This window comes from Anguilla anguilla, chromosome 17 (genome assembly GCF_013347855.1).
Source record: "Anguilla anguilla isolate fAngAng1 chromosome 17, fAngAng1.pri, whole genome shotgun sequence".
Taxonomy (NCBI): Eukaryota; Metazoa; Chordata; class Actinopteri; order Anguilliformes; family Anguillidae; genus Anguilla; species Anguilla anguilla.
In genome coordinates this window covers 4,333,211-4,348,814 of record NC_049217.1, presented here as the reverse complement: position 1 = coordinate 4,348,814, position 15,604 = coordinate 4,333,211, and the positions used below count along the sequence as shown (strand labels likewise).

The window sequence follows — 15,604 nt, the reverse complement described above, 5'->3', positions numbered from 1 at the left end:
CTGTGAGCATCTGTCTGTCTGTCTGTCCGTCCATCCATCTGTCTGTGAGCATCTGTCTGTCTGTCCGCCCATCTGTCTGTCTGTCTGTCTGTCTGTCCGTCCATCCATCTGTCTGTGAGCATCTGTCTGTCCGCCCATCTGTCTGTCTGTCTGTCTGTCCGCCCATCTATCCATCTGTCTGTCTATCTGTCTGTCTATCTGTCTATCCGTCCATCCATGTCTGTGAGCATCTGTCTATCTGTCTGTGTGTCCCTCTGTCTGTCTGTCTGTCTGCCCATCTATCCATCTGTCTGTCTGTCTGTCTATCTGTCTGTCTGCCCATCTATCCATCTGTCTGTCTATCTGCCTGTCTGTCCGTCCATCCATCTGTCTGTGAGCATCTGTCTGTGTGTCCGTCTGTCGGTCCATCTGTCTGTGAGCATCTGTCTCTCTGTCTGTGTGTCCGTCTGTCGGTCCATCTGTCTGTGAGCATCTGTCTGTGAGCATCTGTCTGTTTGTCTGCCCATCCGTCCATCTGTCTATCTGTCTGTCTGTGTCTGTTCGTCTGTCTGTCTACCCATCCATCTGTCTGTCTGTCTGTCTATACATCTGTCCATCCATTTATCCTGCACCCTTCTGCAGTCCTCATGGACAAATTACAGTTTTTAAATTTTAATCATTCAATCTTTAAGTACATGACACATTCTGAACACAGCATGTCCAGCTGTGAACGGTATCCATGCAAGTATCGATGCAACAAAGTAACCGTACAACCAGGCCCAGATAGTTAGCAAGAGCAATCAGTGATGACACAAGTACAAGACCAAGATATGTGGAAAGAATTGAACACAATCAGGGAAAATGGAAAACGTCAAGTTTTCTGATCAGGAGCTGGTGTGCTCAGTGATGTGGATCAGAACCAACGTGCCAAGAATAAATTCAAGAAATTTAACTACAGCTAAAAGGCCTCAGATATGGAACTCATTACACATAATGTCAGTACTGTAGGACTTCTGTGATTTGCGATTCAATCGTGCAAGACGTAAAGAAACCTTAAAATGAGGACCAAAGAAAAATGTTCTTGAATGCATGGGAAGGATTCCAGCCTGAAGAAAAGAATCATTATTAACATTAAGTATTTAAAATGAATGTATCATTAATGAACTTTGATTCTGATGTGAACATTACATTTGAAAACTGAACAGTGTTCATTGTGTTGAAAAGCTTCGCATGAAAAGCTGGTTGTTAGAGACCCACTAGCCCAGCCACTGACTGGAACAATGACTGGAGCCACAAAATGGTCAGGAGGGGGGGGAGGTCAGGCTATTTCGGGAAAACCATTACAATCAGCCGACTCCTTATTTGCACCTTTCATTAGCTGCGGCAGCGGGCAGGCTTCATTAAGGAGGAGGGAATAGCTGGGAAATCAGGGGAATGATCCACTCAGTAACCATGGCGTTTCCGTGGTGGCGTCATCAGCTCGATACCCCGTGAACGTTTGACAGAAATTCAAACGGGCTACTTAATGGTCTTTAATTAAATGAGGACAACTGAGAGAAAATGACTGTGTTTTATAGACCGATGGTAGTCTAACAGGAGGTGTCTGTTAGAGCAAAAGGAATTGCTGTTTCTGTTATGTTCTATATGTTGCACTGAGTTGAGGTGTCCAATTCAGCTGTCATTTATCCATATGCTGTCTGTAAAATGTCTTTTATGAGACACAACATGACCGTACACTCAAATACAATTGGGAGCTAGAAAGCTGTGGCTATCCCAAGTTTAACTGATGATGGTTTCAACAAAACTGCAATTTAAACCATTGTACGAGACATTTACCTCAGGAACTTGTTCAAGGCGACTAGATGTGGACCACCCCCCGACCTGTGACCTGTGACCTGTGACCCCTGAGCCCTGACCTATGCTTTGGGCCTGTCTGCAGATCTGAGGCCCAGTCTGCTGAACTCCACATCGGACTCGGACCTGATGAAGTACCGGACGGTGGGCCGGATCCCGCAGGTGACGCTCCTGCCCCCGCCCTCCCCCACCCACATCGAGATCATCGCCCCCAGCAAGCTGAAGGACCGCACGCACAACGTCACGGAGAAGGTCACGCAGGTAGGGCGCCTGGAAGCTCCGCCCCCAGCGGGCCGGGCAGGTGTGGCTACGGGGGGGGGGCCCGGCCCCTTCATGAGGGATAAGGAGAGCACGTGCGCAAACGCAGACGTTGCTGCGTGTTGCTGCCCAGTGGCAAAGGACAGCCGTGGTATTTTCTCAATGTCTGTTTGAGTTGTGCTATTCGATAGGATTGGTCTTCTCGTTGGGTCATGAAGGGCCATGTGTAGAGTGCGTATGTGTGTGCGTTGTGTGTGCGTACACGTGTAGCGTGTGCGTGCGCGCCTGTGTGTGGAAGGGCGACGCCCGAGCTTTATGAATGCGCAGCGAGGGGAGGTGACATCACAGGCCGCAGCGATGCCCTGACCTCTGCGCGCTTTTCCATTTCACGCGCAGAGAGGCGCTCAATCGCCGACGAGCGCTAACAGAAATCATTTCCCGAGCGAGCGCTTTGACATTGGGGCGGTGCATTAGCGCGGGCGCCGCGCGTCTCCCCCTGAGCAGCTGTCCGCACGCGGGCCGATGGATCCCCACCTGCTGTAGGCGGTGGCGGAAAGGGAGAGAGTGTCTTATTGACGCTCGCCCTCACCATATGCGCATAGGGCCCGGCCTGCTCCTCCTACCAGTGGAAAAATCCATCCTCTACCCCAGGGCCCTCACACGGAACAATAATAATAATAATAATATTATTATTATTATTATTATTATTATCTTATTTTATGCTGTTGGGGTCTTGGGGGCCTCAGTGGGGTGTAGTTAGACAAGCCGCATGGATGTCTTCATTTGGGACTTTGGAGGGGGGTGGTCCAGCATCATCTTTCAGTAGGGTGGTTCTTCTTCATTGGACAGAATTTTTCAGCTGTAATATGGTGGGGGTCTGGTTTCCTGTGTTTAACTTTATTACTCTCTTCGTCCGCTGCTCTATTCTTTCTTCATCTCTTTCCTTCTCTTTCTTCTTTTGTCTTCTCCCTGGGATTCCTTCCTTTCTCATCTCCACATCTTCTCACATCGTTTCTCACAGATTCCATAAATCTTGTTGCACATAGTGCTCTTAAAGAAATTGTCACACAGCTGTCTGAAATTGCATTGCAGTGAAATAATGGCAGACTGCAATATGAAACTGTTGCTAAGAAAAGATAAGGTTAAGGACCAGATAATGCCATCTGGTGGACGGAGCATTAAATGTTTTAATTTGAATTTATACAAGTATTTTCATTACAGTCATGAGGCTGACAACAAGCACTAATTCTTCTGTATGTACCTCATTCTCAGAAGCTTGGATCTCCCTGAATGCTGTCTTCATATCCAACTGATCTATTGGATGAACATATCACTTTAAAAATCAAATTAATTGCCTCATTCCGTTACCTGCCCTTGTCAGTGAATGTGAGCTGATGGGAATATAAAGTGAACAGTGTGTGAAGTGTGCTGTGGAGTGTGGTGTGTAGAGAGTGGTATGGAGTGTGGTGTGTAGAGTATGGTTTGGAATGTAGAGGGAGGTGTGGGGCAGAGTGGAGGTTGTGGAATGGAGCGTAGAGTGTAGTATGGAGTCTAGAGTGTAGTATGGAGTGTAAAGCGTGCAATGAAGCATGGTGTGCCGTGTAGAGTGTGGAATGGAGTGTAGAGTGTAGTATGGGAGTGTGGTGTGGAGTATAGAGAGTAGAGTGTGGTGTGCAGTGTAGATTATGGAACGACAGGAGTGTGGAACAGTGGTATTGTGTTCCGTGTCCTGGTGTCGTGGCCAGGTGTGTGTACAACTAGGTGACACCAACTCCTTCACTGACAGTATGCTCTACCATGTTAGTTTGCAGTCAGACTGGGATATTTCACACATTGACATCACTGGAAGCAACTTGTGTATCGTTTTTGTGTCTGTGTATGCAATTGGTTGATGTTATTCTCATTTTTTATTTATAATGTCATTTGTATGTGGTCAGTGGTACTTCCAATGGCCCAAAAGGAATGATAATTTACAGTAATTAGATGTTGAATATCTGGCCTGGGCTCTAAGATATCTCTGGAGTGTTCTCCATAGATTTTCTGTCCAAGATGCGAATAAGCTTTAGACCAGAATTATCTTTTCAAAATGTTTTTTCGCCAATTTGTAATTTCTTTATTTCTTTTATCAGTGCCTCACCACAGCTTCTGCTCGGGAGAGGGCAAGCAACCACAAGCATGTGATGTCAGCTAAGACTTTTTAATCACACCAGAGCATGCAAGTCAGGTTTACACAGATATGAGTCAGAGGAAGAGACTTAATGTGCAGCTTACCAGCTGAACCTGCGCCTGATTGGCCAGTGTGGGTCACTGTTGCGCATCGTCCCATCTCTGGCGGTGTCCTCTATGGTGCATCTCTCAGCAGGGCTGCCGGCTGCAGTCAGCACTGGCACCGTCCGAATTAAACACCGCACATCCGTCTTAACACAATCGCAGTTACGTTCGGTTTCGGGTTTGGAGTGGCGTCGCCGCAGCGCCCCCTCCTGGCGCCGAGGTGCATGGCGGGTCCCCGGCAGCGTGGGGGGGGCGGTTACGAAACGCGATGCCAGGGCGGCGCAGCGGCGCAATATTGACCGTCCTCTGGGTGACTGGCACTGGCCGAGGCCCTGACCTTGGCATCCGGGCCTAATGGAAGTGAAGGGCAGCAGCGGAGTTAGCGGAGTTCAGCGCAGGGGCCCGTCCTGCACTCAGCTGCCTCTCCGCTCTCCCGTGTCTTCCGGTCTCCTCTGACGGACCGCTTACGTCAGGGCTGCCCAGCCCTGTGCCTGCGGATCTACTGTACCGCAGGTCTTCATTTCAACCCTAATTTGGCGCACCTGATTCTACTAATTAGCAGCTCAATGAGATCAATAGCTGTTGGATGAGGTGTGCTTTGTTAGGGTTGGCGTGCAAACCTATCGGACGGTCGATCTCTGGGAGCAGGGCTGGGAACCACTGCTTCAGTTACCTGATTTTACTCTTCTATTACTCTTCAACTTTGAGCACTTTTTCAGCACTCAGAAATCGTTAGTAAATTATTTTGTTTTCAAATGAAGCATTAAATACTTATTTGAAGTATGTTATTCCCACTTGTATAATTGTATTTCGATTGGTGCTTCGCAAAGAGAAAAGATATTGATTGCTCTGTCATCGATTAGTCTCCATAACATGGAACACATTGTGTGACAGGCTGTGCAATAGTATTTACGGAAGAGAAACAAACATTTGCATGGAGGTTAACAGCGGAAGCATAGAAGGGCTTAGCGTGGAGGCTAGCAGAGTCAGCCTGAAAGTGTAGTGTGACTTTGCATAGATGCTAACAGAGTCTGCCTGAAAGTCTACTGTGACTTAGCGTGGATGCTAACAGAGTCAGTCTGAAAGTCTACAGTGCCTTAGCGTGGATGCTAAGAGAATGATCCTGACAGGGTGTAGGGACTTAGCAGTGGATGCCTGGATGGTTTTTCCCGGCTGGGTCTCCAGGGTACAGGGAGTCCGGAGGGGGTGGGTGCATTTGCCTTGTTCCTGGTGTGAAACTCCAGCATGGCTCTGATAGGCCGTATTGATCGCTAAGCCCTGCGTGTTTTGTGCAGTGCTGCCAACGCGTTGTTCCTCTTCTCTTGGTGTAAGACTCTGGGACAGTGCAGAGGAGTCATGGTGTGCTGTGTGGGTCTCTTTCATCTTGTGGTAGGAACCTGTGCAAAAGTGTGTGTGTGTGTGCATGTGTCTGTGCCATCGAAGAAATAACGTGTGAATGGTGGTATACATGTTTGTGGCAGTTTGTCCAAGTTTGTTTTAGGACACGTTTATGTTTGAGTTTGAGTTTCTTGCTCGTCTCGTCTGAGTTAGCGGGTGTGCGTACGTTTGAGCTGGAGGATGCGTGTCTATTTGAGTTAGCGGGTACGTGTCTATTTGAGTTAGCGGGTACATGTATATTTGAGTTAGCGGGTGTGTGTGTGCGAGTTGGGCTTGTGGGCTGTGGTGTCCCATGTCTTGGGCTTAGGGTGCGTGCTGTGCGCTTGCGTGTATGTATGCGTGCGCTCGCGGGGGGCTGGGTGGATGGCGGGCGGGGGGGGGGGGGGGGGGGGGGGAGGGGTCGGCAGGAGAGGGGAGAAAGAGGGCGGAGTTTATCAGCGTGATCTCTCTCCCTCTGTCAGTGCACTCCCACTCCCCCCCAGAGTCACGTCTCGCCATGAGCTTCAAACAGAAAATTAAACCTGTGAGTATCCTTTCCATCTCTGCCACTCCCTCCCCCCCTTCTCTCTCCTGTTCACACCTGCATGCCCAACCCCCCCCCCCCCCCCCACCCCCCCCACCCCACCCCCCTGCCTCCCAGGATGTGGCCGCAGTGACGTTGCTCTGCTACAATACCAGAAAAGTGATTCAGTGCAATGGGTTTGGTTTTGCTGCTGTTGTTACATCATTGTCTTTGTCAAGGTTGTTCAAGTTCTCTCAAGTCAGTGGACTGTCATGGAGGTTACATTCTGAATATTTTTTTTTATCAGTTGCATTGCCGTGATATATAGATTGGGGGCATCTGACACCAGCCCTGGAGGACCACGGTTTGCTGGCTTTTCGTGTTTTTGGCCCTTAAGTGGGAAAAGGAGTTTGATTGCTGGAGTCCACACTACTTGTGTTCAAGGTCTAAATTGCCTGTTGCTTGAATGGAAACGACAACAACCTGCGTACGTTTTGTTTGAGATTCCAAACAGAGAATGTTAGGTTTGATTCACTGGGTAAAGAAAATTATACTTGTTTGGTTGTCACAGGTGTTACATTTGGTAACATATTGGTATATTAAAATACTGCTGTAGTATTAAAATACCCACGTAATTTACATGGGAATATTGACATATATTATAAAGCAGAATTCTTTTACTTTTTTTTACCTTTTATAAAGGGACTTGTCGATCTTGTTTATTATTGTATAGTCAGTGGCCTGTATGTGGAAGCAATATGCTGAGTTTAAAAATATGAGTGTAAAATATACTGTAGGTATCAGCTTGAAACTACTTTGTAAATTACCGAGAATTCTGATCTCCTGATTTTAAAATTGATTTGGATTTGTGTGTGTGTGAGTGTGAGTGAGTGTGTGAGTGTGTGAGTGTGTGAGTGTGTGAGTGTGTGAGTGAGTGTGTGAGTGAGTGAGTGAGTGAGTGAGTGAGTGAGTGAGTGAGTGAGTGAGTGAGTGAGTGAGTGAGTGAGTGAGTGAGTGAGTGAGTGAGTGAGTGAGTGAGTGAGTGAGTGAGTGAGTGAGTGAGTGAGTGAGTGAGAGACCCTGTGTCGCTAAACCTCAGCAGCTGATTCAGAAGGCAGCTGCTTTTGTCTCCAATCTTCCCCGAGCGTGCTCGTGTCGTACCCCTCCTCACTTCACTTCACCGGCTGCCTGTTACAGCCCCGCACCAAGTTTATAACCTCGGTACTAGACTACGGGGCAGTGAATGGCACAGCTTCACCATACCTGTCAATCAGTATTCAAACCCTGCACCCCAGATCTCACCTGACAGTCTCAGAGTGACGGGCTATCGCCCTCCCGGGCTTCTCGCACCACCCACTCATGATGGCTGTTCTGACCCTCCAGTGGTGGAATCGACTTCTCATTGTGGTCAGGACACCAGAACTACTGGCTGTCTTCCAGCTCTGACTGAAGGCCCAATTCTTTAGACAGCATCTTGGACCCCCTCCCGCCCCCCAGTGCTCCATCCTTTTGAATTAATTTGTGTTAATATGGTATTCGAAGGGTTTTTTGTTTGTGTTCTTAGAGATTGTTATAGATAAAACCTGTATTTATTAACGATTTGTACTTTGGTTCTTGATTAGCATAGTTATATTGTCTTAGTGCTTTATTGATGTTGCGTGTACGGCCACTGGTCTGGGAGTGTTGTCAGTCAGGTTTAGGACTATTGCTCGTATTAATCAGGTGAATGCGCCTGTGTTCTCCGATATTGTCAGTTGCTCTGTGTAAGAACATCTGGTAACTGAATGTGATGTTTGCGTTTGTGTGTGTGTGTGCGTGTGTGTGTATGTGTAGGTTTGTGTATAATTCGTCCAGGTGCGTAGAACTGCCGAAATCCATCCCGCTAGAGTTGGCTAAGTATCTGCTTTCATTTGCTAAATACATACCGCATTAGATTTAAACTTTTCCCTGTGTGCTGACTGTTCCTTGTGTTAGGTTTCTGTTGCTCTTCTCATTTGTGTTAATGTTAATCAGTTAAACCTACAAGTTTAACTATGCGGTTGTTCCCTGCCCTTGGAACGGTACTTCTCTCTAGGGTTTTCGACACACTTGTTCCTGGTTATGGTTATACACTTTGTTGTACGTCGCTCTGGATACGAGCGTCTGCCAAATGCCTGTAATGTAATGTAATGTCTGTGTGTGCGTGTATGTGCGTGTGTGTGTGTGTGTCCATGTGTCCATGTGTGAGTGTGTATGTCCGTGCGTCCATGTGTGTGTCTGTGTGTGTGTGTCTGTGTCCATGTCCGTGTGTGTGTGTGTGTGTGTGTGTGTGTGTGTGTGTCTGTGTGTCTGTCTGTGTCCGTGTGTGTGTGTGTGTGTGTGTGTGTGTCCATGTCCGTGTGTGTGTGTGTGTGCTCCTGGTTGCCAGTGCAGATTGAAGGTGCACTCTCATAGTCTCCTGCAGAGGGCGCTGCGGTGCCTTTTTCAGAGGGAGCTCAGTACTCTGTTAGTGCCTGGAGCCTGAGGGCAGGATGACATCTCTTTCACAGATGGGTGGAGTTTCCCTGAGTGAGGACAGTGTGAGGTCAACTGTGAGAGAACAGTGTGAGAACATGGCCGTACACATGGCAAACTGCTCAGAACCTCCAGTGCGGGGAATCCTTGCTTGAATGAGTTTGGTTAAAGCAGTTCATATAAATGAAGTCATATTTTTAATGTCAAAATATTTACACAACAGAAACCAAAATCAATTTCCTGCATTAATAATACATCCAAATGAAATAGCAATTGTATTAGATGGACAGTGAACATTCTCCTGTGACAAGCTGTTACTCTATAAATGCAGGCTTGTTTGGGGAAGCTAATGAACTTTAGGCAGTGTAGAAGAAGTGGTTAAGTATGCTTACATTCTTTTTTGTGACAGAACAGTATAGATATTGCTGTGCAATATTTAGAATTTATTAATGTTGTTTAATTTTCACTTTTTCAAGCTTTAAAAAAATGGAAAAGTACTGTCCCGGTTATCTACAGATATGTGTGATTTTTAAACTGGTGTGGAATATTTTGAAGCAGGTGTGTGCTATTCTAAAACTAGTGTCTGATTTGAGGCTGGGTATGATTCCAAAGCTGAAGTGTATGATTCTGAAGCAGGTGTGTGTTCTGAAGCTGGTGTGTATGATTCTGAAGCATGTGGGGAGGATTCTGAAGCAGGTGTGTGCAATATTGAAACAGGTGTGTGCAATTATGAAGTAGGTGTCCATTTCTAATAGAGGTAGGTGTGATTCTGAAGCAGATGGGTATGATTCTGAAGCTGGTGTGGAGGATTCTGAAGCAGGCATGTGTGATTCTGAAGCTGGTGTGGAGGATTCTGAAGCAGGCATGTGTGATTCTGAAGCTGGTGTGGAGGATTCCTGAAGCAGGCATGTGTGATTCTGAAGCTGGTGTTGGGGATTCTGAAGCAGGCATGTGCGATTCTGAAGCTTGTGTGGAGGATTCTAAAGCAGGCATGTGTGATTCTGAAGCTTGTGTGGAGGATTCTGAAGCAGGCATGTGTGATTCTGAAGCTGGTGTGGAGGATTCTGAAGCAGGCATGTGTGATTCTGAAGCTGGTGTGGAGGATTCTGAAGCAGGCATGTGTGATTCTGAAGCTGGTGTGGAGATTCTGAAGCAGGCATGTGTGATTCTGAAGCTTGTGCAGAGAATTCTGAAGCAGGCATGTGTGATTCTGAAGCTTGTGTGGAGGATTCTGAAGCAGGCATGTGTGATTCTGAAGCTTGTGTGGAGGATTCTGAAGCAGGCATGTGTGATTCTGAAGCTTGTGTGGAGGATTCTGAAGCAGGCATGTGTGATTCTGAAGCTTGTGTGGAGGATTCTGAAGCAGGCATGTGTGATTCTGAAGCTTGTGTGGAGGATTATGAAGCAGGCATGTGTGATTCTGAAGCTTGTGTGGAGGATTCTGAAGCAGGCATGTGTGATTCTGAAGCTTGTGTGGAGGATTCTGAAGCAGGCATGTGTGATTCTGAAGCGGTTCATTTGGCAGTACTCAGCAGCAGCTTCAGCAGAGTGAGCAGTGTGTCAGAAGCTCAAATGCAGGTTTAGCGTGTCAGTAATCTCCATCGGAGGAGTGTGTGTGCTAGAGTGGGGTTTATAACATACAAAATAACAAAAACAAAATGAGCTCTGAAGAAAAGAGGCAGTAGACCTTTCTCCAAAGCATGGGCTTTTTCAACTAGTCTGTCTGCTAAAATCCAATGGCTTTCCCCCTTTCCTGTACTAATGGAAATGATGTAGATTCAGCCTCATTGATGCTCATCGATGCTCTTTCCCTCAGTCTCCCTTAGTAACTTGGTGGCTATTAACCCATTTCGCTATTGGAAGAGAGGGGGGTCACATGGTCTGCCAGGTGAGTTAAAGGCCTTTAAAAGGGCTCTAGGCTCACGGACAGGCAGGCAGAACGGACCGGCACATGAGCGCGTTCCCAGTAGCAGAGCAGTCAGGGCGATCCGGTGCTGAGACCAGGCGGTAGCCCGTAGCGCCAGGGAGCAGATGGAGTGGAAGAGGAGGTTTCTGCTCCGGGAGGAGGACAGTGTCCTAGGGGTGCTGAAGGACAGGCTATGCTGTTGTGGGAGGGAGCAGGGCACATTAGAACACCTGGACATGGAGGCTCTCATCATGATTCCGGTCAGTATGGCTACACCTATGGTAGCTGCAGCTACAGCTAACGCCACTACTGTAGCTACAGCTATGACTATCGCTACTGCTGTGGCTACAGCTATGGCTAATGCTACAGCTACCACTACAGCTATGGCTATGTCTACAGCTACCATTACAGCTGTGGCTACAGCTACCGCTACCATTGCTGCTACGACTATGGCTACCACTACAGCTACTGATACCACTTCCCGCTACACCTGCTCTGTGATCTTCAGCTTTTATAGGGAAAGATGAGTTGTGAGTTGTTTCTCCCTCACATCAAAGAATTATATTTGTCAGTGGAGCTAGAGTTTTTGTTGTAAGGAGCTCAACAGTATTGATTAGGATCAGGGAACTGATGCCATCACAGCATTATTTTTGAATCTTGATGGTTGGTCACATTTTTAAAATGCTCCAGCCTGAACATGTGCTGCAATCTCATTACTGCAGCCAACGTTGTTTTGGTCTTCATCCATACGGTGTATTTTACTGTACCTTCTTCACTAAGAGGGAAAGCATACCTGCTGAAGAACATGAGCTGGTTTATAATGGCTAATGACTCTGTGTAGTTGAGTTATGTAGTGTCATATTTAGAGGTATAGCAGAGATTGCAGGTGTGATGTACATTTATATGCGAGTCTTATTCTTTAATTCCCACTTTCTAACTCTTTCCCTGTGTTCCTTTCTTTTTGTTTGTATCCCATTCTCGTTAGCATGCTTCTGTTTTGTGTTTACAGAAATAATGCTACAGATATACTTTTTTGTAAATAATGTGACAGATTTGCAAAGTAGCATTGTTTTCCTTTCTTTCTATATTAAATTGGAGAAAGGAAGTATATGCAGCTACTCGTTTTAAATTGGAATATTTGCATATACAGTGTATAGTAGTAACATTGCGGTGTTCTTCTTAATGGAAGAGTGCTGCAACAAAAATCACCCTCTTTCTCACCAGACAGACACACACACACACACACATAACATTGCCCTGTAAAAAAAACACTGATCGATTTGTGAAAGAATCAGGACATGAGGACAGTTAATGGAAAATGCTGGGCTTGATAGCCTTTGATAGCGCTGATGACGTCACAGTGACGAAGTCTAACTGCAGGCAGGGTAATGTGGCTGAGGCCAGTGAATCGGCAGTTACAGACGCTGCATGTTAGCATATGAGCCGGTGTGCGCGGGACCACAGCTAGCAGGGCCAAGCACCACTCTTCTGAATGTTGGCTTTGTTTGATCTTTTCTGTCTGTGGAACACCTAGCTGAGCTCATTGCTTGAATCACTGGTCTGGATATAATCCTGTCTGAAATGCTCCCACGCTTCTATTACCCTGACACTGATCCTGCTACTACAGGACTTTTACTCTGACACATATCCTGCTACTATAGGGCTTTTATTATGGTGCATATCCTGCTCATATAGGACATTTATTCTGACATATATCCTGCTACTATAGGGCTTTTATTATGGTGCATATCCTGCTCATATAGGACATTTATTCTGACATATATCCTGCTCCTGTAGGGTGTGCATGCGCTCTCAAATATACTATGCTGTCCCACAAATTTTCTGTTCCTTCAGTTGTAGAGTATGTGCACACATTCAAATTAATCCAAAAATCTCTATGTCCTTCCTCAAACTTCCCTCTCCTTGCTACACAGTAGTGTAGTGATTGGTTAGAATGAAAACCTGCATACCCAGGGCCCTTCATTGATTGGGCACCACTGCCATAGACACTCTGTGTAATGTAGTGGAGACTCTCGAATGGGCTGATTTAGTCTGAGGGAGAGAGATGCTCTGTCCCACTGCCCTGCCCCCTGCTGTGAGCTCAGTGCTCTGCATGTGCCTTAAGCTCAAACCCAGTGTTAATAATGATTTACCACTGCCACTCTCCACAGGCCTGAATCACATCAGTTCTGCAATTGCCATTTCCTGCAATGCATCATGCTAGTTTGTATTGTCATGACTGATGGGAATATTTTGTTCAAATTGCTTTTAAATTGCTTCTAAGCAGGAAGCTCATCACCAAAGCCTGCCTGCCTTGTTTGCCATTATGAGGCCAGAACCAAGTCACAATGCATCCAGAAGTGTACAAGAGATGTGGCCTTCACGTGTTCGATTAATCCTCTGATACTCTGAAGCACTAGGTTGTCAGGCGGCCATTTTATCACAGTAATTGATAGTCCCCTCCAGGTTCTGTACACCTCTCTTTCATGGTTATGATGCTCTGATTACTGCTTTTCCACAAAATACTCTCGCCTTCCCCTGCTTTTAAGTCCTGTTGATATGGAGACAAAAATGAGCCTTGTGCTTACAGTGAGCCAGTAAGAAAATGATCATTTCTCAGAGTGTTTCTTACTCTTTCTCTTGTTTAGGGATGGGTATTTCTTTCGGTTTTTTTAGACACCTATACTACTACAATGATTACTTTTAAAATGGTGCCTAAATGGTGCCTGACCCCATACCTTCTTTAAAATATAGAGCAAATGACAATATTAAAGAATGCTTTCTTTACAGAAAAGAAATTCAACAATTTAATTGTTTTTATGCAATTGTTTAAATTATACTTCATACTTATAATTTATACCATTTTGCTTTTCCCATTGTGACCGTGTTTAACCTTAGCTAGCTTGCTAATGGTACTTGCTGTCACTGATTGAGTTGACGGAGTGAGTGCAACGTAAGCAAGTCAAGGTGTGTGCCACCAAAATGAGGCAACTGAAGGAGAGTACAATTGAAGGAGAACCTCCCTGAGCCTTCATCTAGCCTAGCCTCTGAACAGGCTTGTCAGGCTTTCCAAATGTATTTCCCCTCAAAGTTCGGCCCTGTAGCATTGTAACACAGGCAGATAGCTGATTGGACCCCGCCTCCCTCTGCCCAGGTGCTGTCCCTGGGGGCGGATGTGCTGCCCGAGTACAAGCTGCAGGCGCCGCGCATCCACAGGTGGACCATCCTGCACTACAGCCCCTTCAAGGCGGTGTGGGACTGGATCATCCTGCTGCTGGTCATCTACACGGCCGTCTTCACGCCGTACTCGGCCGCCTTCCTCCTCAACGAGGAGGAGGACGAGCGGCGGCGCACCTGCGGATACACCTGCAACCCGCTCAACGTGGTGGACCTGGTGGTGGACGTCATGTTCATCGTGGACATCCTCATCAACTTCCGCACCACCTACGTCAACAGCAACGACGAGGTGGTGAGCCACCCCGGCCGCATCGCGCAGCACTACTTCAAGGGCTGGTTCCTCATCGACATCGTCGCCGCCATACCCTTCGACCTGCTCATCTTCCGCTCGGGTTCCGACGAGGTACGAGACGGAACCGCCTTTTCGACACACACAATCACAATTTGCAAGGTGCTAAACCTTTCTGGGACTTAATCATTTACGAGGGTAAAAGTAAGTGTTCTCAAGAGGAAAGGGACATTTGTATTGATGGTGAAACATTCGACTTGATTGGACACAACTGGTCTCGGGTGAAAGCCATACCAGAGGAAAACGTAGGTATTAGACTCAGGAAGTCCAAATGGCTATCATCAGGGGCTCAGTAAGCAAACCTGTAATAGAAGAGTATAACCAGTGCTAAATGCTAAAATAATATCCAGGTTTAAGGTCTAATTGGATTGACATGCATCACAGTCTAAAAATAATGCTAACTTTTATTTGTATAGTGTCCAAGGTCATCTATCTATGGCAGTGCGATGTTAGTATCTACGGCTCAGTTAGACTACTTCTACTGAGGCACAATATATAGGAGTTCTTACCCAGGCCAGTTATACTCAGCATGGGGGAACGAAAGCTGCATGATGGCAGGGCTGTGGGCCAAGGATGTGGCCTTCTTGCATGCTGACTGAGTTCACTTTGGGACCCGATTAATGGATTTCTCTTGTGCAATTACCATATAACAGAGGCCGCTCCTCTGGCCAATCAATTAATGGCCTTGCTCTAGGCAGACACCACTGAATCATGTTCATTTGTTTGGCCGTTCCCAGCAGTGCTGTGAAAGTACAGGGGGACTGGTGGGGACTGTAGGTATGTTTAGGAGATGCTTTAGACAGTATTATAGCTGTGGTTTTAGACAGTGGAATGACTGTAGATGTTATTGTGTAAAGACTAAATGCTATAAACTGTATAATGGCTGTAGATGCTTTAGACAGTGTAATGGCTATAAATGCTTTGGACAGTGTAATGGCTATAGATGCTTTGGATAGTGTAATGGCTATAGTTGCTTTATACAGCGTAAGGCTATAGATGCTTTAGACCCAGGGGTGGGCAATTCCAATCCTGGGGGCTTTTGTTTCTACCAATTACCCTTGCTAAATGAGCCAATATTGGTTCACTCGTAATTTAGGTAACAGTAAAACATTTCATGTAGGGTCACAAGTACAATCTTCAGCTATCATTCATGTGCTTATGAAATGTGGCTAAAATGTCAGATGGTGCAAACGTTAGGTCAGAAGTTGGCAGGAAAAACAGATACAGCCCACAACATAAACATTTTATTTATCCAAGTAGGCGACCGATGCTTTGCAACGTTAGCTCGTGAGTCAATGAAAAGATAAAAGCTGTGGATGGTGGCATTAAACATCTATACCGAGTTTGGTTCTGTATACAGCTGTGAATCTTGGCAAGGAGACAAAAGGTCTTCCAAAAACCCACTTCTTCCGTTATG

General features: G+C 46.4%; 1 protein-coding gene across 2 annotated transcripts in view; it reads left to right on the top strand.

Annotated features, from left to right (window-relative positions):
- LOC118216018 (potassium voltage-gated channel subfamily H member 6-like) overlaps positions 1-15,604 on the top strand; it is a 44,706-nt gene that overhangs the window by 13,180 nt on the left and 15,922 nt on the right. For both annotated transcript variants that reach the window (XM_035397017.1, XM_035397016.1), the window contains exons 6-7: positions 1,919-2,094; positions 13,816-14,241. In XM_035397017.1, the coding sequence (XP_035252908.1) occupies positions 1,919-2,094; positions 13,816-14,241 (602 nt within the window). The remainder of the gene's footprint in view (positions 1-1,918; positions 2,095-13,815; positions 14,242-15,604) is intronic.